The sequence below is a fragment of the Periplaneta americana genome, chromosome 13 (assembly GCF_040183065.1).
Source record: "Periplaneta americana isolate PAMFEO1 chromosome 13, P.americana_PAMFEO1_priV1, whole genome shotgun sequence".
NCBI classification, from domain to species: domain Eukaryota; kingdom Metazoa; phylum Arthropoda; class Insecta; order Blattodea; family Blattidae; genus Periplaneta; species Periplaneta americana.
Genome location: NC_091129.1, coordinates 110546066 through 110572575, shown reverse-complemented (window position 1 = coordinate 110572575; position 26510 = coordinate 110546066). Strand labels below are relative to the sequence as shown.

The window sequence follows — 26510 nt, the reverse complement described above, 5'->3', positions numbered from 1 at the left end:
CGTTATAATGATAACGTAGGTTGGTGAAACCGGCCATAAGTCATCCAACTTTCTACCTGTAACGGTAAAAAATTACTTAGATATGAATCTGTCACAGCCGGATTCTTCAGAAAATGTTCGCTATCTCAGGTTCACCTTTATCATTTTGGGCTTTATCAGCCCCAACTTTTCCTGGGATTTTAAAATAGAAAAAGGGAAATTATAAGGGTTATATTTGAAGTGTAAGCGCGCCGTTAGCCGAATGGCTAGGCAGCTAAAGCTTACGCTTTCCACACTGGTAACCCAGGTTCTAATCCCGACGGGTCAAACTGGAATTTGTGGCAGACGCGGTGTTTAGTGTTAGATTTTCGCGGGGTACTCCGGTTTCCCTTACCGGCATTCCACCATTGCACGATTAATATATGTTACATAGTTTGCCTCCTATGGTCACCATGACCAATAGCTTCAAGGCGGCTGAAAGAACTACAGCTTCTGCGCGTCACCACTAGTTGTGAACGAATGACGAAAATCAAATGCCCACCGTTAATAAAAAGTATAAGAGTATATGTTTATATACTATATAAGCATGTATTTGAAATGTTATACACAGTAGATAACATCGATCATGAAATAATACTACTTATTAAATAAAAAATGAGTAAATAATTAATTGAAGTACAAGAGTAATTGATTTTATACTTTAAATAAATGGATGCAGGCGTTTTTTTCCTGAGGTTTTCGCAAAAATTTGATTATATATTTGTTTTACCATTGTAGTCTACTGTGCTGTTGGTACTTACATAATACTTTCTATCAAGTTGGAAAAAACCTATACATTTAGACTAGATTTATATACAAAATTAATATTATTTAAAAATTATCTTGATGGACGATTTTATATACTGCAATACTGCACATGTAAATGGATGTTTCGAAAATAATATCGGCCTACATGTATATTTTAGTATTTGTTTTGCGTAACAGTCCGGGCTGAATCTACCAGGGTCCATATGTACAGTACAGTGTTGAATTCAAGGAATGACCCGGAGCGAAATGGTCTACTCTTAGCAAAAAAAAAAAAAAAAAACTACTGCAGTATATCCATCAGGTTTGTAAACATAATATCTGCAATGCTTGGGAAAAGTGGCATAAGTCAGTTTCCACAAACATATTTTTAATAAATAATTTATTGACAACTTACGGAACATCTGCTCGCTTGGGAAAAGAGACATACGTTTTCTCCCATTACAATAATTCATACAGAACAAAATCATATCGACATAAACCAGAGTGAAGATAGTTTTTTTCCTTCTCCTGTAAAATTAACATTTTTGACTTGTGCCACTTTTCCCGAGCACTGCAGATACGATGATGGATTATATCTAAAAAAAGAAATGAATAGACCTGTTTATTTCCATTCAAGTCACGTCTATTTCTTTTAATAATAATAATAATAATAATACCTAAATAGATAGCACCTAAATAGAACTGCAAACCATTATTATGTAAAAATATTCTGTGGTTTGTTTATTAATTAGAAACACATTTCCTCCTGTTTTCTTCCCTCTCGGAGAAAATAATAGGCTATTTATTCGCCACTGGCTACATGCTTATGTTCATTTTAGAACTGAAGTCACAAATTCATATCTTGAATGCAAAGTAAAACATGTGGAAAATGTTAGTTCTGAGATGTATGAAGTAGCCTAAGTTTACGGTTCTTTAGTTCCTTTATTCTCAAACATCCTTTTATTGTCAATTCAGTTTAAGCCATTGTTTTATTTTTAACTGAATATATCAACGAAACAAGACAGTTTGTAAGTTGTACCTAAGCAGCTGGCTACGGACTGGAAGGTCCGGGGTTCGATCCCAGGTGGTGACAGGATTTTTTCTCGTTGCCAAACTTTCAGAACGGCCCCGAGGTTCACTCAGCCTCCTATAAAAATGAGTACCGGGTCTTTCCCGGGGGTAAAAGGCGGTCAGAGCGTGGTGCCGACCACACCACCTCATTCTAGTGCCGAGGTCATGGAAAGCATGGGGCTCTACCTCCATGCCCCCCAAGTGCCTTCATGGCATGTTACGGGGATACCTTTTTTTTTTACCTAATTATATTATGTAGGGTGTAAAAATAAAATATAGTTTGAAAGTACTACACAGATGAAAAATGGCAAAAGTATTGCAGTTTTTGATTGCTGACTTTTTTTCAATAATTTTATTTTATAAGCCAGAACAGTTCCTCTCCAGGAATTCACCTTTCCTCTCTATAAAAAGACCTATTTCTGAATTCAGTACTGCGTGTGTATGAAATGACAACATTTAATGTCGGGATGTTATATGAAGTGTCGCTTTAGAAGGTAATCGTAATAAATTGCCAGAAAATTTCGATAAAATTAGTAAAATCCGGCACTGTGTTCGAAACACGGCGGTTGTGTTCCGTCGCGAGGTCAGCTGTTATCTCAAAGAGCGAGAACGTGACGTAACGCCGCTCTTGTTTTGTTTCTCATTCGTGTGAGAAGGAGCGACTGTGTTGTGACGAAAAGCAGGCACTGCATGGCGTTACGTGAGTCTGTATTACCATATTTGACAGGATATGCCACTCCATCTTTCATTTTGGAGCTACTGCGTGTTTTAGTTGTTGTAGCGTCTATTATTTGTAATATTAGTAGTAGTTGATGAATGTCGAGGCATTATAATTGGAATAGATTTGTTATATATAGGTAATATTCCTGGTTCGTACCGTTTCCAGCTATGATCTCAGCAACTCCAAAATATTTGCTGATATTAAAGATTGTCTTTGTTTTAGAGGGAATATATTTTTCATTTCAGTGGAGTTGATTGTAATGTAGTGTTTAATAATTAATCTTCCTCTCTCTCCTTTCATTGTTGCGCCATGAGTGAATGTATAGATGTGTAGGCTACTGTCCAACCTTCTCGAGCACGAAACATCCAGATCTAAGGGTTTTTCCCCTACGCTTATACATTTTAAAGTAGAGTATTCAGAAAATAATTTCTTACAAAGCTAAAAATTAGGTATACATCATAGAAAGTAAAAATTATGTTACAGGCGTTATTTATATATATTTCCTCATTATTACTGTATTTAATGTTTAATCATACTGTTATACGCAGTTAAGCTCTGACATAACCGCAGTAATCACATTGAACTAGCGACACAAAGTTTGGAACGTAGTTGAAGTACGGTATAGGAAAAAAAAATGGGAACGTTGTAACTTATGCTTAATTCAGTATAATAATAATAATAATAATAATAATAATAATAATAATAATAATAATAATTGGTAATCATTAATCATTATTCAAACTTTTAATTATGGTTAGCGCTACGGCTAAAATTATAGAAGTATGATGCATGCGCGTGATATAATTGGAATTGTATTATGTCATGCAACAAGCCTTTAAATGGATTATTTTGACTCTGTGGGCAATGCATAAAATGCTGCCTCTCTCTGTGCTACACAGTGTGGCAATTGGAAGACGGGACTGGTGTTACGATGCATGAACTGGTGCTGCCATCTACCAGAAGTGAATATGGATCCAGGGAGAAATTCTTCCTAGAGTACTACACTGAAGGTAATTATACATTGCCGCCATTTGAGAACGTAGTATGGCTGAACGTCTCTTGTTGTCATTTGAGGACGTAGCATGATTTGAACTAGACGTCTCTCTCTCTTGTGTGTGGACGACTTTGTAAGATTTTGTTGGTAGTTTTTACATGTGTTTATAATCAAAATGTGTAGAACAAAGAAGTTTGGATACAAACCTAAGTTTCGAGGAAACAAATCCTTGAAAGTAAACAGATAGGTTTTATGAACAGAAGGAACAGAAGAAGAGTATTCACATGAAGAAGTTAACAGCAATGTTAGTGCTTCGTATAAAAAGAAAAAAAAAAAACTTAGATTCACTTCTGATCTTCCAAGTGCCAAACGTGTGCCAGTGAAATGAGTGATAAGAGTAAAGCTTTAGTTGCTAATGAATAAATAATTCTGATATCTCGGTCATTATGTGAACTTGTTGGAAAAACCATACTAGTTCTAAAGATTGTGGAAAGAAAGCTTCTTTGAGTGAAGATTTAGGGAAGACAGAGAATTGTAAGCAATCTTGTTATAAAATGCAGGGATTGAGTCGTTTTCTACCACTTAGACGGGTTAGGATATTTCGATTTTTTTTTGTGTAATCCTTGATTACATTTAATTCAATAAATGATGGAATATTTAGGTTCGATTTCATTTTGCGAAATAATTCAAAGTAATAAATCTCGTGTAGCAATATGCAGAGCTGTAGCATACGGCTTGCGATCTCAGTTTTGGGAAACCAATAGTTTGTGAAAATTCAACAACCCCGCTATAACAACCAAACTACAAATACAAACATTACATTACAGAGAATATCCTGCTTGCAATCAAACCCATATTCAGAGATCTCAGCCAAGAAGAACTTTTTGAAAAGTGCCTCCATGGCAAGACACAAAATCCCGAAAGTTTTAGATTTGGACAACACTGCTTAAGACTGTCTGTGTAAGAATAGGAGCAGTGAAGTTCAGGGTTGACGATGCTATAATGTGTTTCAGTGGTGGAGTGTAAAAAAAATATGTATTAGAGATTAGATGAAGCATGGGTTAAATGAAGAGACTGGACTGAAGAACATCGACATGGATCGCATTCCGAAAAGTGAAATTGCCACAGCAAATGCTACAGAAGAGGCTAGCATAACCAAAGGAAGGACGAAAAGAAGATAAAGGGAATGCAGATGAATCAGATTATGGCCCTGGGATGTTTTAATTTTGAGTCTAAATTTTGATTACATTATTATGTTAAAACTGCAAGTCAATTTTACTAAACAAGAAAAAAATATGTAGTGTCTATATATTACTTTTGGTGCACTTTTCTCGAAGCAATAAGCACGATAGACACACCAGACTTTTCAGAATATTTCATTACTAGCATAATGATGAATGAGATACCGATTCAGAACTCTAATATTAAAATGAACAAAATTGAATGCTAAAATGTGGTTGAAAAAGTAAAATAAAAAAATGTGAAAACACATTATTTCATACAAAAATTTGTGAATACATCTCGAGATGGGATGTTGAATGTAAGGTATCCATTGCTTACACATTCGCTCTCATTTGCGCTGCATATACTTCGTTATAGTGAAATTTCTCTCTTCACTCAACTTCACTAGTGAATTTTTCAAATTGAACTTGTCGACTGTTGATTTGTTGCTCAATTAAGATTGTAGCCTTATTCGTTACGAATCGTTTGACACCACTGCGAACGTTCTATCACTTCGCATTCTCGAGTTATACTGTCTCGGCTGCCGCGCAATCCGCCATTTAGTGCCTCAAATTCTCCCGTCCCGCGTATCGATTGCCGTTTACTTTATTGGAATATGTCATTGAGTTTATAAATTATAGGCTGGACAAAACTGGCCTGAAAATGTGTCGGTCGTCTTTCTGAGGTGGTACTCTGGTACTGGACCTAACGTAGAGACATATTCACATAAAAAAAATATGCTTTATAATATCTGTACAATACAAAATTCAATTTGTGGTTTAAGGGAGGTAGCCTGTCTCTTTTATATTGTGTAAAAGTTTCAGGGTTGTAATTTTTTTTGCACTTGAATTTTTCGCCGTCTAACATTGGTTGCGCATTCATAACTGTTTCCCCTCAACTTAAATAATTTTATAACAGTTTGCATAGAATTGTAAAATGTACTAGTTTCCATCGAAAGAGGATGGAGTGGATTTTAGGGAAATTTCCAAGCGTTGTGCAATGTCATTCAAATTATCAGTGAGGACAGTACGCTGTATTCTACTGTACGCTTCTTATCTGTAACACTTCCTGTCTCCCGGAATTTATTCATAAGGCCATGGATCGTTGAACGATATGGAATGTGAACATCTGAGAATTTTTCCTGATATCTTCATCGAACTTCTCGAGTGCTTGCTTGTCTACCTACCGTGATGTTCGCAATGACTATAGCGCAATTTTAAATCTGCTTATAAGGTTACATCATGGGGTTCGAATCCACTCTAGGCCATGGATATTTGTTCATCGTCAGTGTGATTTTTTGTAAGTGCAAGATAAATGTCGTGATGACGTCGTAACACAAGGGTCGCATCGTATTTCCGCCTAGTACACGCCGAAAAAAACCCTAAGTATGAAGCTCATTATGAAACCTTACTAGGGAAATGAAAAGCACTGTATAGGTAGAATTATAGTAGAACCTCGCTTAATCGATCATCGGATTATCCGACGGTCTTCCTGCTCCCCCCCCCCTCCAATTAATCACGAAAACCCAGCTAACATTTAATCTGCAAGCTTGAATGTGAAGGGTGTAGCAAGAGACCTGGTGGCAATGTTGTAGGTTCGAATCCCTGGTAGAATGCATGTTTATATGCTATCATTGTGTTGTGCTTTGTGTTCGTAGGTAAACTTGCTTTAAACAGCTACCGTATTTTGATTGTTGTGTATCATGAATCAATCAATACCTCAGTAATCGTTCTGATAATTTTGTATTGCAATTATTTTTCACCATCATTCTCATTGCCTTTTCTTTTTCACCGTTTTTCTGATAAAATGTTCAGATGTATGTATGTGTATAGTATATGTCAAATTTTAAAGGTTTAATGAAAATGTGTTAATAAAAATGTTTATTATTCTTTATAAGGATGATATTTAGAGCGATGCAGCATTCTCCATATGGTTGTTCTCGATACATCAAATGTAGATTGTAATTCATGAAGTGAAGAGTGTGGATTATCTTTCACTGTTAGCAAAATGTCTGGCTCAAAATCTTTATTAGTTGTCGGTCACGGCTCTGATGTCCATGTTCCCTGAATTTTACTATTCTACTCACAGTACATTGATAAATAGGACTTCGATTTGGTTGTGTTTCATATACGTGTACGTTTGTGTACGTTTCCCGTCACCATATCCAACCATCATTAAAATCTCAAATCTTTCATTTTCACTCGAGAACATCTTTATTTTCTGTTAATTTCGACACTTAAACTGCTTATAAGTGACATAAATCGTACCGGGTGCAACTGTCTCTTGAAACCAGAAATGTTCTAAAAGTTGTGGCAAACGCTTTAATTGTCAACTACTGGAGTTAACAGATTTTACACACGCACAACTATGCTCTTGGCGAATCAACGTAGAAAACACAATCACATAGCTATGCTTCTAATCGAGGTAGGAGTTACCCGCACTGTACATAAACGTGCTTCTCGTTTTGCTCTACCATCTGAACTTAAGAACTCAGTTTCGACCATCTGTGGAGTTAACGCACTTTACCCACTCACTCGCCATATTATCTACGAGTCAATTTATAGGGAAAATATGTTTATGGAATATAGTAAATTTTAGTAAAGTGATTTCATTTTCTAATTTTTTATCTTGCACAAGATGAGAAAATAAAAGGAAATTAAATAAAATAGCTCCATATTCCTATTTTTCCGAGAAATTAATTATTATTTGCATATTTATTTTTACTTTTCGTTAAACATATTCCAAGTTCAAATAGCTTTCAGGCCAAGATCGGGGATAGTCACTATTCTTAGTTACGAGCGTTTCATTGTTATTGGATTAGTGTCTCTTCCCATAAAAAAAATTTTGTGACTCGAGATGACCAAATCAAAGTCTGACATATTTTAATATTCATGCCAATTATTAAAGGTCGATTTTTGTAAATATAATCTTTAATGATTACAGTTTTTTCATGAACTTGTAAAAATTTCTATGGTTAAGTACTCTTTGTCCCTTGTGGCAGCTCACGAATGGTGAGAAGATAAATTTTTCGCAAATAAATTTATGAACAAATTAATTACATACATTATTTACCTAAACTATACAATATACACCGTGCTTCAAAATGATTGGAACACTTTCATGTGATTATTATTATGTAAGTGTTAATGAGAAATTAACATAGTACACATATTCTCAACATACGTAGTTCACAGTCAAAAATTCTTCTTATGAAATGAGTTCTTCAGACACTTTTATGTCGCTTATGCAATATAATATAGAGAATGTAGTAACTGAGGTTTATTCAATACATTTTAGATGCTTAGTGTTCTGATATAAAAAATTTAAAGAGTTAAGGTCTGTAGCACAGATTTTCTTACTTTATGAATTATGACGTGTATTTCTTTACAGTCCGCGTCGTAGTGTCGTGATTTGAGGCATCATGCCTAGGACTCGTGTTACGAAATGCGCGCTGATTCGTGTCCTCATGGGGGAAGAAATTTTCTCATGAAATGTCTGCCAGTATATGGAACCGGTGCCCACCTAGCATCGATGCATTTGGGGAGCTACGATAGGTAGTGAAATCCTGTTGCGACAACCAGCTATAATGATTGGAGGGATCATCGTGCTAACCACACGATACCTCCGTTCTGGTTGGTTGATCGTTCACCGCTGCGGAGGCATGTGGGCGTGTGGCCAACAGTCGGCTCTTAATGGGCGATTGCCCTGCGGATTTATTTAATTTATTTGTTATTTACGACTACTTTCTGACTTGCCTATAATACTAGGTAGATAGCATTTCTTCAAATTAGTGTCACATGTCTTTGATATAACTTCTGACTGAAAGAGCTGTTGTAACTTATTTCTGTTCTAAATTCGTTTAACTTCACCATCGGTCGGCTATACGGTATAATTACAACTACTGTATATGGGTTCCTAATTTCATTTTATTTCTGTTGGAGATTTCAAGAACGAGACCAGATACTCGTACGTCTATTATGTTATAAAGTCTGTTTATCGGCTGATATTTCTTTCCAGTTACGACGAATCCCAATATTTTTGTATTTCTTGTTTCTGTAACGTTGAGGACTATGCAATACTGTCTATTTCTGTTGCTGCAAACAGGTTAGTACTTAATAAATAATTTAAGTGGCATTATGTTAAGTATTGTGTAGCAGGAAGCTGTTGTTGTTGTTATTATTATTATTATTATTATTATTATTATTATTATTATTATTATTATTACAGCTGCTACTAATTCAAGATATGGGAGAGTTTTTGCTCTTGAACAGTTATGTCAAATTAGGCTTACGTTTTTACGAAATTTCGACTAATATCTGAGGCTAATAGTTACAGATCGATGCATCTCTGTGATAGTCTTTTTTCCTGCAGGCCTTCCATTTATTTCCTCGTGATACGTCATCACGTTTCTAATCGACTTGAGTCTTCTTAATTGTAGACCTCATGTCTGGTTGTTACATAATTTGTAAATCCCATAACTTTCCTAGAAAATAAAATTATTATTTAATTCCCTAATTTTTACCGAAAACCATTAACCTTCCTCAGACTTGTGCGAGTGTGCACATGACAGCGTTGTGCCTTCTTGGTGGCAGTGAAATTCAATTAGTGCACGCTTCTGTTTTGTTCCTTCTTCAGCTGACTGGCGGTCGGTGGCGGCGAATCGATCTTGATGCGATTTATGACAGATGAAAGTCGCGTGATCGATACACTCGCCAGTCTTCGCATCCTTGCCCTTTCCTCAGTCAGCTAAAGTTAGCCGAACGGGCGCCCCACACACCCACCCACATGGACCATGGAATGCGTAAATACCATGGGAGCCAAAATAAATATTTCATGTACAGTTCTGCTGCCAGGCCTATCGCCTTTCTGGACGGACCTGTCTTCGACTCCAGCCGTCCTCTTCCAGTATATTTTGTCTGTTTTACCGTAGTTATTGTTGCATTGTTATTTCTCCTGTTTGGTAGTACTGTGTCGTAAGTTTCATGGAGGTACAGATGCGGATGATGTGATTGGTAAATTTGTCCATTAGAAGCGCCGTGGCTTTCGAAATATTGACTTTTCCTCAAAGTCGCAGTAATAAATTTGGAAATATTGGATTTTGAAGGGAAAAATGTTATTAGGGTCTAGATTTTTACTTTTTAGTAAATACTGTTTCAGTACTATTACGTTACATTATGCGAGCTGTAAAGAGTAGAGATTCTAACTTTCTGTTGATTTATTCCTGGACATAATTCAAATTTTAAATTTGGATCTACAAGGAAATACTGACACACAATTACCATCGAAGCATACGTACTGATAATAATCAGTTGTAATATTTAATAACCCCCTGTGAAAACCACAACACAACATAATGGAAATTTGAAACACTGGAAGACGATGTTAACTTTTCAATGACATCATTATTAGTCCCTCTTAAACCTGTATTTCTTTTCACTTTTTGCTGCAGAAATAATACTAGAATTGTCTTTAAGAATCTTCACAATTTCAGAACATGGTACTCCTAAATTACCTTTTACTCGCAGCTCTACCTTGAACACATTTTCAGACAACTCGTTTCTGTTATCTGTGAGCGAGTAAACTAATAATTCTTCATAGAAGGCATTAGATACTGGGATTGTTGACATTACAAAATGATACTAATTTTAGTAATTCACAGCATGTCCACAGACTCATCAGAACCAATATGTTCGTACACACTTCTTAAGATACAAAGTTACAATATAGTACATCTTCATCCAGCTCGTCCAGACAGCATGAAATCTCAGTTCCTGGATTGTGTAGGCGAAACGAAGACGGTTGGCAATCCTAAAAAAGAAAATATTGTAATATTGCGAAACATTAGTTTCGAAATTTTCGGAAATGTACTGTACTTTACAGCACTTTCGATACCAAAGAAGTAGGGCTACAGAAGTTTGACATGTCTGTCTATGTAAATGATTTCTCCCAGATAAGGCCACCGTTGTAGCTCAGGTGGTAGGCGCGTGCACCTGCTGATTCGGAACAGTCCTGGGTTCTATTGCCACTTGGGCTGATTACTGGTTGGGATTTTTCGCGACGGTTTTCCCAACTAAGGCGAATGTCAGGTAATCACATGGTGAACACACTGCCTCTTCTCGTATTGCTATCACCAATTCCATTGACGCTATAAAACGTAGTATTTGATATATTGTCGTTTAATTACCTACTTATATCTCTGAAGTAATTGAATAGATTTGATTTATATTTAGTAGGTTACCTAGGAATCAATTTATCAGTAAATTATGCACATAAAACAATTTTAGTAAGATATTAAGTGAATCTTTATTTTAAATAAAACATACATTGTGATGTTATGTTAGTCTGAAGAAAATAAGACTTTTTTCGTGATTTTGTTTTTATTGCGTGGAATAAACTAACGATATGAAACGGTACAATAAGTATAGAATGAAAAATGATTTCGTGAAATAAGTAAATATTTATATTCACAGTTATTTCCATTTTAATTGCTATTTTACTTTCAAGTTTTTATCGCTCCTAGCGCACTAGACTACAGAATGAGAAAAATGTCTCAAAGATCGCTTTTCTCGGAGAATTAGTGGCCACTAGTTATAAATCTTCCTTGTTATGTTGGATGAATTTCTACCGAATCAATTAGTGTTAGGACGTCTGATTGACGGTACTGCTGATTTTTTTAAAGAAAAGAATATTACTGTATTTTTAGTTTTTTTTTAATAACATAAATATTTGCCTTTATGTCACTTTTGAGTACAAATTTAAATACATATAAAAATAGTATTATGAATGCTGTGCTGTCATGGTGGTCTAATGGCTAGGACTCTGAACTTATAATCCTGTGGAGGCGCGTTCGATCTCCGGCGTAACCCAGATTTATAACTTGTTTTGGGAAAGCCCGTGATCCAGGTAACACGGATTTTTTCCTGGAACTCCAGTTTCCCTGTGGCATCCCAACAAATCTTCATCATCATCTCACTGCGGGTATAACGTATACCAGCCTCTTATGGCGCATCCTGGACAATGGTAAATTGGTCTACACAACTGGCCTCATATGGGTGAATGACGAACAACCATGTACTCGCAATTAATGAAAAAATGTATTATGAATGATTACAATACAATTGTAGTTATTCTGTATGAACTTGTACATAATTAATGACTTGCATTTACTGATGAGTTGTTGTGATTTAAAATTGGAGGAATCGGGACAAAAATATTATTATATATTTAATTTCAGCACAAACAGAGTAAAACTGTTACGCAATTCTTATATGGCCTAGTAATTAAAAGGTACTAGGCAGTACATCTCACTTAACGATGTGTCAGAGGAAGAACAATAAAATTGTTTGTATACATCTGAAGTCTGACTAGTGTAATATATTACTAGTCAGCAATGTATGCAATGGAGGGGGGAAGGAACTGGCCACACTTCCCCATTATCTCCTGGCTTAGTTGCCTCATGAGTTATGACTTGTGAGGTTCAAACCTATCTTCGGATAGTTGACAAACAGATGCTAATACGAGTAACTTGAGAACCAGTAAACCCACATAACCCAAATTTGATGCAGCATGTATTGAACTACGAACTGTAATATTTGCAACATGACAGAGAACTGCATTACAGGGAAGCATGTGAAAACATATATCATCTTCGTTGTCATGAAAGCTCTTCTCATAGCAACAATTTTCTGGGATATGCGTCCGCCTGCAGTCAATGTTTAGATTTTTAGCAAGGTTGTTGTGTCGGAGAAGTTGCCGATTAACCAGGCGGAATCAGTAATAAATAATAATTACGCCTGCAGCTAGTGTTTAGACTTCTGGCAAGGCTGCTGTGTCGGAGAAGTTGCTGATAAACAGGCGGAATCAATAATAATATTGTAACAACTAAACTTGTGAGAAATCTAAACATTGGCATTTGAAAGTAAAGAATCATGCCATCCGGCCGCTTATCCGTTGGGAAAATTGCGTGACCTAATAAAATTATCTCTTTACAATCTCTGTTACAGTATAAATTATCACTAATGATCTTACATTACGAGCGTAATCACTTCCAATTATTATAATAAATTATTGATCTTCGAGATTTGATCCTTTATTATCTTACTTGAGCTGATGTTTTTCTTTTGTTTCAGCTCTATTGCGGCAACAGCTAGAGCGGAAGAATAAACTGCAGAAGGAATTGTACAAAGAGAAAGAGAACCTGCGTGCAATGCAACGGGAGGTTCAGGAGATGAGAAGAGACTTGGAGCAACGGCAACGGCGCAAGCAGACTCTGTCTCTACCGGTCGTGTCCACTGTGGTAATGTGTAGCACATAGAAGTACTAAGGCCGAGTGTTTGTGGACTTCAGAATCAGAGGTTGGTGCCAACATGGTGACTTTCTCTTTATCGAAATAGATTCCTTGAAAGGCATTACCTCTGAACAACGTACCAGCTTCAGTAAGATAGTAAAGTGAGTTGTTTTATGTCTGAATCACTTCGAAACATTCGAATTTTTTAGTTGGAAAATATTTACTAAGAAAGAAAAAGCCACATTTTTTTCGGAAAAAAGTGGTTCTTGCTTTAAGAAGAGAGTAGCCGTGACAGCACCCACTGAAATCAGTAGAATATGTTTTATAATACCAAGATTTCGAACTGTGCAAGTTTTGGTAATTAATTTCTAACGATGAAAGAGAAGTTGTAAGACTAGAGTTTTCTAAGTAAATTAGGGGTAATAACCACGTGGTACACTATCCTGTACAAGTAGGCGAAGAATGAATGGTTTATATCGTTCATACAAGTGGATATATCATTGTAAAAAGTGTAACACTTTTCAAGATATCTACTTCGAAAAAGAATACATCTTGGTGACACTAATCTCTGATTCTGAAGAACGAAATGAGTCCACGAACTTTTCCTGATACATTGATTCTCTTTTTTTCTCTATCTGAGAACTCTGCAGTCTCACAGGAGATTTCCTTTTTATGTACCATAAATTTATAACAAAAGACTGGTAATTATATTCATAGACAAATAATTTATCAACTCAATGTATACTTTCGAAGCGATATTAAAGCCAAGCCATTGGTGACAAAAATCGGAACTACATCTGATGCTACACAGTGCATTCGGTTATTACAGATATTATTACACACACAATATTATTATTAGTATTTTTCATATTACTCCCCATATTATTATTAGTTTAAATGAAATGAAATGTTTAATCATAATATGCTTACCACATATAGTGTTTGATTTGACATATGGATATGAATATATTGGTTGAACATTAAACTGAAAACCATTAACAACACTTTTCCTCTGTCACCCGATCTGTTCACATCATCGGCCTGGGATTTAGACTTATTGTAAATGTAGCTTCAGTCACCAATCAAATTTCTGTCATTGAAATAAATGCCTATTTTTGTTCTTCTCGAGTGTATTTTAAATTTCATCTGAACATAATGTTCATTTATAACATCATTCTGCACCCTTTATTAAAGTTCTGACCGTACTCATTTCAACATTATTAAATATTAGACGTTACAGTCAGAAATGATGGGATATTAGAATTCTCGCACATTTTGCATACGAGGAGAGGTTTCTCTCTTGCAGCATACAGGAAGTAAGAAATATCTTATCCATACGATAATTTTCGTACATATGGCAACGCTGACGGCCTTTTTCTGTAATATTCAAGCATAACAGGTTTTCCACCATCTAATCACTGGCCAACTGAAGAAATGTAACTAATATAACTACTTTGTCTCCAACTGAAATTGTAAATCGGCTATACAAGGAGCGATTTTATAGTTTAATAATAATAATCTAAATGTTATAAAACTGACAAATCCTGTAAATATTGAGTATTCATAATATAGTTTTAAAATTGTCAGATTGGCAACACTTGTAACCAGTTTCTTCCTATTATTCCCATTGGAACCAGTGAGCTCTATACTAAACAGGAGGCACAACTCAATGCTTTAAAAGCGTGATGTGAATGCTGAGCGCCTGAGCGTATTGCTATCTCTTTCTAACATAGTGCTGTCCTTGTCTCTCTTGCAGTGAATGCTATTGTCCACAATAACAATACTGCGCATGTGCAGTATGAACCTCACGAAAGACTCATTGAAACACATTAGTTAGAAAGAGAGAGCAATACCCTCACCAACAGTCACGCTTTCAGACAAGAAAGAGCATTGCAGTGGTGCCTCCAGTTTAGTATAGAGCTCACTGATTGGAACACAGGTACCATATTCCGACCCAATGCGGCAAACTAACGAATGTCTATGAGAATACAACTTCCATCAGAAGAGTTAAACTCCTCTGGTTTTACCTTCGTTTCAAAAGAAGTTGTGCTGAAAATTTTTTATCACTACCTAAAAATTTTAGGTCCAGGGGTAAACATAATAAGCACCAGACCCTGAGGACAACAGTTTTGAACTTTTGTGAGTTACTTTCATAGAATACTTGCCCACTGGGTTTTTTAATCCAGTTCACAAAGTCTCCATATGTGGTTTTATCATCGTAACATATGCATCGCTATAATATGATACCCTATTACAGTACTGTGGATCGCAATCCTCAAGTCGATATTTTTCAGGCTCAAGATCTAATTACTGATGTCCTTTTTTAATTGTTTTACGACGCTTTATCAACTGTTATGGTTATCTAGCGTCTGAGTGAGATGAAGGTGATAATGCCAGTGAAATGAGTTCAGGGTCCAGCGCCAAAAGTTACCCAGCATTTGCTCTTAATGAGTTGAGGGAAAACCCTGGAAAAAAATCTCACCAGATAACTTGTCCCAACCAGGATTTGAACCCAGGCTTGCTTGTTTCACAGTGAGGCATGCTAACCTTTACTTGACAGCGGTGGACCTGATGTCCTTAAAAGGCCCTTTGGTCATCCATTTGATGCTGTTCTCTGCTCTGGATGGGTGGCCCACAAGTTTGTTATCCTTAAATGGATCAATAAAACTAAATGCTGATTTTTCCAAATCTTATTAGGGGAGGGGCCTTTCAAATTGTGTAATGGACGGCATTCCGTTGAGCCCCAGTCATTGGGCATGATTGACAGCTCTGATATTTTTTATGAAATGATGGGGAATTTTTTTTGGAGTATTCTAGTTCTTCTTAACAAATCGGGGAAACTTTTGTTTGAGACAATTTCTTCTAAAGTGAGGTCTTAAGAAATTACAGCTCATTTGAAAGTAATACAGACTCCAAGAAAAACTTCAACTGTGACCTTGTCCACATGCGAACCCAGAGTGCTTGCGTGACAGTCTGATGCTCTAGACCACGCAGCCATAGCTGTGATTTAGTACAATCTTAATACTCTTTGTGTACCAGAGAAAGAAACTTTTAAAAGAAAGGCAACAGTAACATTCTGATAACCATTTGTTTTCAAAGCCACGTAATATCTTGAAAATAGCTGGTTATATTAATTGTTGAGCTCTCATAGAGAGAGAAATATGGCACGGCTTAACATAGAGGTATAGACAATATTTGGAGGAAGGTAGGCATATTTGAAATTATGAACTTCACTGGGTAAACGCTAATTTCCTATGAAGGTATCAAGAATATGTACATATAAATGGGCAGAATTTTCAGCAGTATTTATAAGTAAGTGCTGCATTCTATGTTTGCTCTATTTCCCTGGCCCACTTGTTCATTACTCTCGGGAGTTTGGTTTGGCCTACCAGCCGCATGGAGACATTTGCAGTGGGGGCATCAAGGGAATATTACTTTGTACTTCTGTGAAATAACTCCTGTCTGTAGAAAATGTAATAATTTTGTATGACTTCTGAGAAGTGTAAATGTTAGCTGGTCTATATGTCCTTTGTGATATGTGACTGCTTTTTTGCAGCTACAGAAGGTACAAGAGTTGCGACTGGAGATACAGAAACTTCAGGAAGAGTGCAAGAAGATGACGCATGAAGTGGACCTTAGCATGGATGCAAGAGTGCCCCTTGGCGAAACTGATGAGGAGTTCTACAAGAACATTTACACTGGGCAGAGAGGTTTCATCTTTCCCCCAGCACCTCCCCCTCCCCCACGTAAGTAATGTCTGGTGCAGCGTTATCAAGAAGAGATGTAGATTGGACTGTCTTCAATCATATTTTTCCTACTCCTAATTGTGTACTTTGTAAAGAAGTATAATGGATATGACACATCTCAAGAACTGTAAAAATTTAACAGCTGCAGATCTGTCAATATGATACTGGGAAGCAAGAAAGCAAATGGAAAAACTACAACAGGGCTGGGCACCGGGAGTGAATCCAGACTCTAACGGGGACGCTTAATATTCATCTGTCACGGCATCAATGCTGCTCAGTGGAGAAGAAAGGGGTTGAAGAGAAGTCATATGGGTCACCGTGAATTCGCTCTTGGTGCCCAGCCTTGAACTACAATATGCGGACATTAGCAACCAACCAATTCATTTATATAATTTCAAGGAAAAATTGTTCCGGGGCAGGGTATTGATCCCAGGATCCTTCGCTTAGCTCACGAATGCTCTCCCGACTGAGCTACCCCAGGAACTATACACGAATTTCCTTGAAATTATTCAAACCTGCTTTACAGGGAGCTACTACCTGAAAGCCAGATTTGCATAATATATTTCGTTACTGAGGTACGTTAACAGGAAGCTACAATTTAAGTCACACAGAATTTGTGTGCACTCAAAGTTGGGTTTTGTCGTCTTGTCAGCCCATTTGAGTTGTGTGGATATAAAGGAAGAATTGTGATGGTGTCGTGTATAGTTCCTGGGGTAGCTCAGTCAGGAGAGCATTCGTGCGCTAAACGAAGGGTCCCAGGACCAATATCCGGCCCCGGAACAATTTTTCCTTGAAATTATTCAAACCTGCTTCACAGGGAGCTACTACCTGAAAGCCAGATTTGCACAATTCATTTATAGTTTTCTGCCCAAGGGCAGGTCTTTTACTGCAAACCTAGCATTCTCCAATCTTTCCTGTATTCTGCCTTCCAATTAGTCTCCACACACGGTCCCTGTATCTTAATGTTGTCTATCATCTGACATCATGTTCTGCTCCGAATTTTTCTTCCATTCATCATTCCTTCCAGTACGTTTTTCAGCAGACAGTTTTTTCTTAACCATGATCCAGACAGTTTTTTTTCTCTTCCTGATCAGTTTAAACTTTAGTCTTTCTTCATCCACTCTTCCTAGCACAGTTTTATTTCTTATATCTATCCATTTCACATCTTGCATTCTTCTCCATATCCACACTTCAAATACTTCTAACCATTTTCCTTCACTTCTTTCGTAATCATTTTCCATTGCTGATAATAAAAAAGGAAATCATAGTGTTTCGAAGATTAACTCTATCTTCGTCGTCACGTGAACAAAAAATTGAACGAAAAGCGTACAGTGAAATCTTTATTAAATGATAACCAAAAATTATTTAAAAAATGATCATTGAGAGAAATGTTCACTCGTAGAGATGTCTTTAAATGTACCATTTTTTCGAAGGAAAACTACAGTCTTTTAAATACCTAAATCCTCTATTCTGTAGGTCGATTTAAATTGTTAGAAAGATACTAGATTTTATAGATCACAGTACACTGGCTATAAAATTTAAAATTAATAAATACTCGAAATATAATTTCAGTCTGTTTTCAGAGGCTTTATGCGAGAGGAACCACAGTTTCTCCTTTCTCAAAATTCAGTTATTTGCACTTTTTTTCCATACTCAGCACAATACGTTTTCTTTTGACATCTATACAGTCATTCAGAGAGTAGGACAATACTGAATGGTGCACGAGTTTGCAATTGTGTGGAAGTTCTTAGGGTTTTTTCTTTGAAAGCAAGTAGTAACTATTTTACAAGTTGGAAAAAACACCTCTTCCCACAAGTAACTGTTTCTGTTGTCGACAGCAGCATTCTTACTACACACTGTGTAAAATTAAAGGATTGTCATAATGTAATAACCAAGGTGCGGATTTTGATGATCTAAAAAACCCTAAAAATGACCCAAAAAATGTTAGAAAATGACCTAAAATGCTAAAAAGAAATATAAACAATCCTATACATAAGTAGTCAAAATCCTACCTTAAATTAACAGCTTTCGAGACTGTTTACTATGGTATTTCCATATAAAAGTATAAAATTTCCCACACAAACACAAATTTTCCCACAACCTACAGTGTGAGCTACAATTAATCTTCTTCTTCTTCTTCTTCTTCTTCTTCTTCTTCTTCTTCTTCTTCTTCTTCCCTTCAAGTATTAGGCCAAATGGCCTGTTACGAAGCTACAATTAATAATTACGTAATTAGGTTATAATTAAATGTTTAACTACAATAAAAGAGAAATATAAATGTATCTTTCATCAGATCTCCATATCTAGCATAGTGTATCCCAATGGCGGAGAATAAATGGACGGACATTCATGACTTCAAAGCAGCTGCAGTTCAGTTCTTTTGTTTGGAAGGCATACAACAATAACTCAGCCGAGAGCTTCATTTCCTATTATATTTCTCTTTTTCCTTTTGATATCACGTACTATCAAGAAAATTCTTTCAGATTTGAATGGGGTAGTGTCAGTACTAATTTTGCGAGTTTTCCTGTATTGGGAAATTTTAGTTCGTCATTGAGGTTTTTAACATAAACTTAATTTAGAATATGACCAAAAATGCCCCAAAAATTTAAAAAATGACCAAAAATGCCCTCTAATTAAAAGAATTACTTAGATTAAAACAGCGAAAAATAACCAAAAAAGACACAAAAACTCTACATTTCTTTAACCTGCAGCTCGTATCTAGGATTTATATATTTATGGGCGTTGCAAAGGATGTAAAGAAAAAATATGACATGTCATCAAAATCCGCACCCTGGTAATAACTCTCTCTATACTTGTTTTTTTTTTAAAGATGGGACATGATAGGGGTGCTGCGATCAGAAAAACAACTGAATATCACATAGGTAGGCCTGTTGCAATGGTAACAATGATTGAGTTGCCAAACTTACCATTCTCACATGGCGAGTGCTTAATAGTTCTCTTGGCGACATTTATTGTGCACACAATGTTAGCATTGGTACGTTTCGTATTTGATTCTCTGTCGATTTTTGTATTGTAGCACTGTAGTTCCAAGCTTGGCCACTTAACTGCCATGTCCCATCTTTAAAAAAAAAGTATAGAAAAAATACGTACAATACTAACATAATGTAAAGTACTTCATATTTTTTCTGCAGCAAAAAAAAAAAAAGTGTGAGGAAGACAGTCCTGCTGGATAATGCACCAATCGGATAATAGGATGATAGATAATTGGAGTTGTACTGTAATGTGTTTTGGGGGGACAATGCATAGCAATGTTAGTTCATTCTATTTTGTAAATCCCAAATTGTCACTGATCCATTCTAGAGGTGTAATATATAAATCCCAAATGAGTTCTTTCTTTGTTCTGTTTACTAGACGACACTGTTCTCTCATTTTATGTTAATTTTTTTCAGGGCCCAACACGGGATCTAGGAGAGGACTTCCGACTGGGGACTCAGTGGACGGTCCCCACTGGACCTGCACTGAGTGTACATTCCAAAACCATCCCTTACTGGACAAGTGTGAGACGTGTGAGATGCCACGCATCGTGCTAGGTACCAACAGTTGCTACTGCCACCCAACCCCCGCAAAGACCTGCCTGCCCAGTCCTCTCACCCCTCTCCCTGTGATGCATGTGGAGAATCCTCCGCCCACTCCTGCTGAGCAGGTGTGAAGTGAAGTGACGTCACTAATGGGACAAAACATTCCAGAACAGAGTGCATTATGTTGTTTCTTATCAGAGTTTATTACAACTTGTTGAGTATTTTGTGATTAAAAATACTTTGAGTGAAACTGTTGGCACGTGTTTTTCATGTGTAGCATGTAACTAAACATTAACCTGATCGTTGTGTGTGAGATGTAGATCCTGTGGTTTGTGAATGAGGTGCTCTTCTTGCTGGCCTCAGGTAAGAAAGTTTATTTTATTTCTGTGATATGCACGAGTTGGTGTGTTTAACTTGTAGTACTATGTGCAGCCTATAAGGTCTGTAGTTTAACTGTTATTAAGGACTGCATTGTGGAAGTAGAAGTTAGAGAGTTGTTTTCAATGTTAATTTATGTTCATTTTAAGGAATATTGCTCTGGTTGGTTTCCGAAATAGTTACAAATATTTTGAACAGGACCCAAGATATGGATGGAAAAGAAAATAGAAAGGAATTGAGTTATAGGTATTGAATATTATCAAAATTAGTCCAATAGATTAGGGAAAATTACTGTACACAGACAGATAGATAAATAGATAGGCAACATGCCAGAAACCACTTTTTTGAAGTCTGGGGACGAAATCACAACACTATGTATATTGCATAATAAAATAACAAATAAATAAATTGGTGGTGCGGCAGCCCATAGGAGGTCAAGGCTGACTGCTAACCTCATGTGCACATGCTTCAACAGAAATGCATGATCATCCAACCAGTATGAAGGTAACATGTGGTCAGCACGATCCTCTCTAGCTTTTTCAGCTAGCATTCAATGATAAGAAAATGTAATTGGGAGAGAGATATGTAAAAAATACAAACAATTAGTCCATTATATTGTACATTATTAATATACAGTTATAATTTACCTATATTATTATAATTGGATTTACTACTCAGTGATGTATGCAATGGAGGGGCAAAGGAACTGGCCCCTTACTCTATTACCTCCTAGCTTAGTTGTCTCATGAGTGATGCCTTATTGGTGTTACTTATGAGGTTCAAACCTGTCTTCAGACAGTTGACTAAACAACATAAATGGATATGAAAATTAGTTTTCCTTATTGTCTGCTATTATAATATATAATGAAATAAAATTATTCTGAAATGTTCTGTATTGAAATTTCAATACCTGTAATTTGTACAGTACAAATAAACTCTCCGTATCATGAGATGTTATTAGGACATGATATTACAAGTATTGATACAGAAAAGCAGAGTTGCAAAATTTATGTAAATATCATTATACTGAAATGATAGAATTTTCGTCTAGTATTATTGTAGAAATAGGAAATTATACATGCAAGATTTCTTTCATGAAGTTACACATTTATGTGCACAGTCAATCAAGTGAATGTAGAATCATCGCTCAAACCATAATTTCCAAATATCACTTCTGCATTGTTCAAAATTGTATATATGTAACATTCGTGAGGGCCACCACTACATGTAAACAAGTTGAAGACAATAAATATAAATATACACATTTGTAACATTAATTTTACTTATTAATTTGAACACTGAAGTCATTGTGTATATTGTGGTCCTGTTGAGAATAGCAATATCAGAATATTTCTGTGAATTTTACCTGTTGTCCCCATACCACTCAGTTTTCAACAGAAGTAACATTCATAAATCTCTTTTCTAATGCACATCATATTCTTAAAATATAATCACATTCAGCAACTGAGCAACTTGTTTTTTGCACAAAATTAACCAAAGTTATTCCTTATGTAAACTCCAAGTACATGTGACTTTACAATGCTCCAGTTTTGTTTAGAAATACGATACAGATGAGTTTTCTTGCAGAAATGTATACAACATATTTCAAAGATAGTATTTTATCGTATTTTCTCAAGTAATAGATGCACTTTTTTCCCTTAAGTTTTGGATTAAAAATCCAGGGTACATATTATATGCGAGAAAAAAATGTTAGGGGAAAAAATCATAACTACCCGACATACCACGTGATAATCACAGCTGATTTTGACATCAGACATTTAAGTAATATTAAAAATGATCGATTGTATGACTTCGAGAGCATCAATATCATCATCATCATCATCATCATCCTGTCAAGTACTAGTCCCAAAAGAACTGTTACAGCCTGGAAAAGCGATTTTCTTGCCATCTTTTCATAGGCCAACTAAGTGACCATTTCCCATTTGGACGATACTTCATTATTGCCTTAGGGATCCTGGATGAAACCATTCTTGAGACGTGTTCCTTCCAGTTTAACTGATGACACGTTAAGTTCTTGAAGGATATCTTAATATTTCTTTCGATCCCATTTAGTGTAGCCAGCTGTTCGGCACATGAATCTCATCTCGCAAGCTGTTAGTCTGCTTATATCTTTTGTCCTTATAGTCCACGCTTCACTCTCATAACATAAGACTGGTCGAGCTATTATTTGAATATATCAATATATCGAACGCTTTTGAGCAGTAATAATGTAAAGTGCGTAACATATGAAATGAATAAAATTGTAGCACAGTATAACCTAAAACTGAATACAAATAAAGCAAAAACTAGTCATACTTTGTGAAGGTAACACTACCACTATTGTTAGCTTATTCATTACTGGCACTGAATTCAGTATCACCGTCATCCTCTACTGTAGCATCACTTTCATCATCCTCTACTGCACAATCACTTCGATCGTCGTCATATTGTATATTATCCCAGGTACTGTAGCAGTTTGAAAATGTAATGCGTACATTATGCGAAAATTTTTTTCCCTACATATTACTGTCAAAAATTTGGTTGTGTACATTATGCGATGGTGTCTATTACGCGAGTGAATGCCAACGGTATTACTGGAAAGTATGTGATATGTTTCATAAACTGCTCGCAGGCTATTGTATAGCTTAAAAATGACCTCAGTTGTCAGAAAATTAAAAGATTCTACTTACAGTACTCTCCAGTAAAGTACGAGGACTCACTAACGTCATTTTTATTGAAATTTTCAATTTATATTATTGTCTTGCATATTAAAATATGTGTGCCAATAAATTAGCATAATTTATATTTAATATAGAATTTATTATGATGCGTATAATTGCCTTATGTTTCACTGTAGAAAAAAAATATATGTTACTGATATTCATGTAAATTCCTATTTTTGTACATTGCTACTGGAACTTAATACACGTAAAGAGAAACAAAACTATCATGACCAGTGACTTTGATAGTTATTACATAAATATGCTCATGCTGGAAAGGTAGAACCAGTTCCTCCAAGTTGCTGGTGTTATGCGAGAGGTTGGCAGACTCTTCATAAAAAATTCATATAGAAAAATATATATTAATCTCTTGAAGTGTTACTTATTAGGTTTGTATGCCAAGAGAATGAAAGAAAAGGAATAAACTTCATTATCGTAGTTATTTGAAGTTCGGAGACCAGCCAATTAGCCTATATCTGGACTCATTTTAACTATAAAATGTATTTTTTAGAATTTGTGTTTCTCAGAGTTGGGCATTATTATTATTATTATTATTATTATTATATTTAAATTAGTTTCACAAATGATTAGTGTCGTATACAAGAGAGTTACCAAATGACAAGTAATTAGTGAGTTAGTGGTTGTTACAGTGTTAAAATTTCGAAGCTTGTGTATGTATTGTATTAAATTTTTCACATTTACTTGATTTTCTCAGATAATTCCAAATATTTTTTAATTTCATGCGCATAAGATGACTGTCAGTCCCTGTTAATTGGCACTGTTTTATCACTCACTCATGTACGGCTCTATTTTTCTGTTATGTTGTGAAGGAATGTGTCCACAGTTCACCTGAAAATTTTTGTCTGTTTTCATTTTCTGGTCACTTTGTCATTTGAAATTTGTGTTTATAAGTACTTCTGAGTGTTCATGTTTGTGATTTATTTTGTATTATAATGTGATCGTGTTACACAGGTGTTTATGTAGATATTTGCTGTATTCAAGTATCATCATCATCATCATCATCATTATTATTATTATTATTATTATTATTATTATTATTATTATTATTTTAATATCACTCCTATTTAGTTTCGGCCTGGTGTTTGTTTTAGCCGGAGGGGAGATGCAAGACATTCACATCCATGTGACGCACCACAACTTCCCGGCCAGGCGTAAGCACCTCACATTGAGGTTATTTATAACTGCATGGTTGCATGAAGAGTGTGGAGACCCTCGAACTTTGTTGTGTTGCAAAATACCATAAATTCTAATAACTGTCACAGCCATGTTAATAAAAGTACCGGTATACATTCAGCTGATTGATGGATTATTCCCATCAACAATTCGAAATATTTTTCTGATACAGTAATAATAATAATAACAATAATAATAATAATAATAATAATAATAATAATAATAATAATAATAATGACTGTCTAGCCTTTGCACTTGGTAAAAGTGAAACCAGGACGAATAGAAGAAATAGTGTACGCACTCTGTAAGTTTACACTGATCTGCCGCAATGCAGCGCTGCTACCACTACGAGCTTGACTCGGAAGAAGTTCACAGTACTTGTTATGCTGAATGTAGTCCTTTTTAAAAACAAATTTCTTCCATTTCTATTCGTAACTTAAGAAATACCTTTATAGTCCCTTATTTATAATTAATAGTCTTCTATCAGGTAATACTATTAAGAACGTTCGTAACAGGAAATACAATAAGATCTGAAATGTTGTGAAAGCAATTATAAGTTCAGTATATAAATAATCTTTTCGTAACAAATTGCGAATTCAGGGACAGAAAACAAAACCTACAAAATGTTAGTAGGCTATATAAAGAGTTGATTGATATTTTACGTGCTTATAAATGAAATTATTCACCATGATTAGTTGCTTGCTTCTACTATCTTTAGCATAACTTGTATAAGAATTTCCTGGTGTAGCATTTCTGCTAGTGTAAATAGGAATTGGTTGAATCTAATCTTGCATAAATGGCATAAACATAAATACTAATGCATGATTTGCTAATTGATTCTTTTGGACATCAGTCGTGAAATCTCCGAAATCAACAAATTCGTCCACTTTAAGGGAATAATTATTAAATTGAATTTCTTCTCTGAGTTTGACCTCATCGAATATTACCATTCCGTAACGTTTATTTTCATATATTTAATCATTTCGGTAAATTAAGAAAAATGTGAGGTACAGTTCCTGGTTGTAATTTTCAATGCACTCGCGGTATTTCTGTCTTATGCCTTTTTATAATAAAACAGTCTGATTTTACAGTCGTGTATTTGGAAAAATGCACATCACAAATACGGTTATTTACCGAAAGCTGCCTATTTTTCCGCGGAATCACTCTGGCCCATTTCCCAGACTCATTTTCTTTGGATGATGAAAAGAAATGTCTTGTTACACTATTTCTACTGCGTTCCGATCTACAACCCGGAACAAAACTACTGCATTTTTGTAATTATTTTGTAAACCACCACACAATATTCTTTTGTCACTAGTTAATTCAAAGCATAACGAAGACAACTACATAACCCTCAACAACAAAGAGTATCAACAATCCCAAGCAACTTTCATCATTAAATGTACGAGAAATATATTTTCGAGGTATCTGACTTCAGACAACCGATAGATTCTAGCGATCCAAGTGCAATTAGTTGTCAGGTCCGCCACCGACAATGGAAAGCATAGAAGTGCGTACACTATTTCTTCTATTCGTCCTGGTGAAACTTTTTAAGCTGTAAATATGCACTGAGAGACGATAAAGCAAGGTTAAATTTAACATCCTTATACTCAGTACTCTTCAAAATTAAAAAATGAAATAATAAAATTGGTTCATGATACCTAAAGTAAGATATGAAAACTGAAGCACTCATAACCAAATTTATTGTTTATAAATTTATTTTCAAATATTTGGTGATCACTTTGATTTGATTTAAAGTCTTTATATGGTGAACTACGATTTAATTGTAGATCATTATCACCAGTTGGATCCGGCATTGCACTTGTTGATTGTGGTAGTATAGGAACATTCATTAAATGTTGACACTTTGTAAC

General features: G+C 35.5%; 1 protein-coding gene across 7 annotated transcripts in view; it reads left to right on the top strand.

Moving 5' to 3' along the window:
- The window catches only part of LOC138712253 (TGF-beta-activated kinase 1 and MAP3K7-binding protein 3-like), a 110068-nt gene that overhangs the window by 78692 nt on the left and 4866 nt on the right, over positions 1-26510 (top strand). For 3 of the 7 annotated variants that reach the window (XM_069843828.1, XM_069843829.1, XM_069843833.1), the window contains 5 exons: positions 3457-3567; positions 12902-13068; positions 16616-16805; positions 20216-20356; positions 24555-24633. In XM_069843828.1, coding sequence (XP_069699929.1) covers positions 3457-3567; positions 12902-13068; positions 16616-16805; positions 20216-20356; positions 24555-24633 — 688 coding nt within the window. The remainder of the gene's footprint in view (positions 1-3456; positions 3568-12901; positions 13069-16615; positions 16806-20215; positions 20357-24554; positions 24634-26510) is intronic. The other 4 variants (XR_011335679.1, XM_069843830.1, XR_011335680.1 and 1 more) reach the window with 4 other exon arrangements.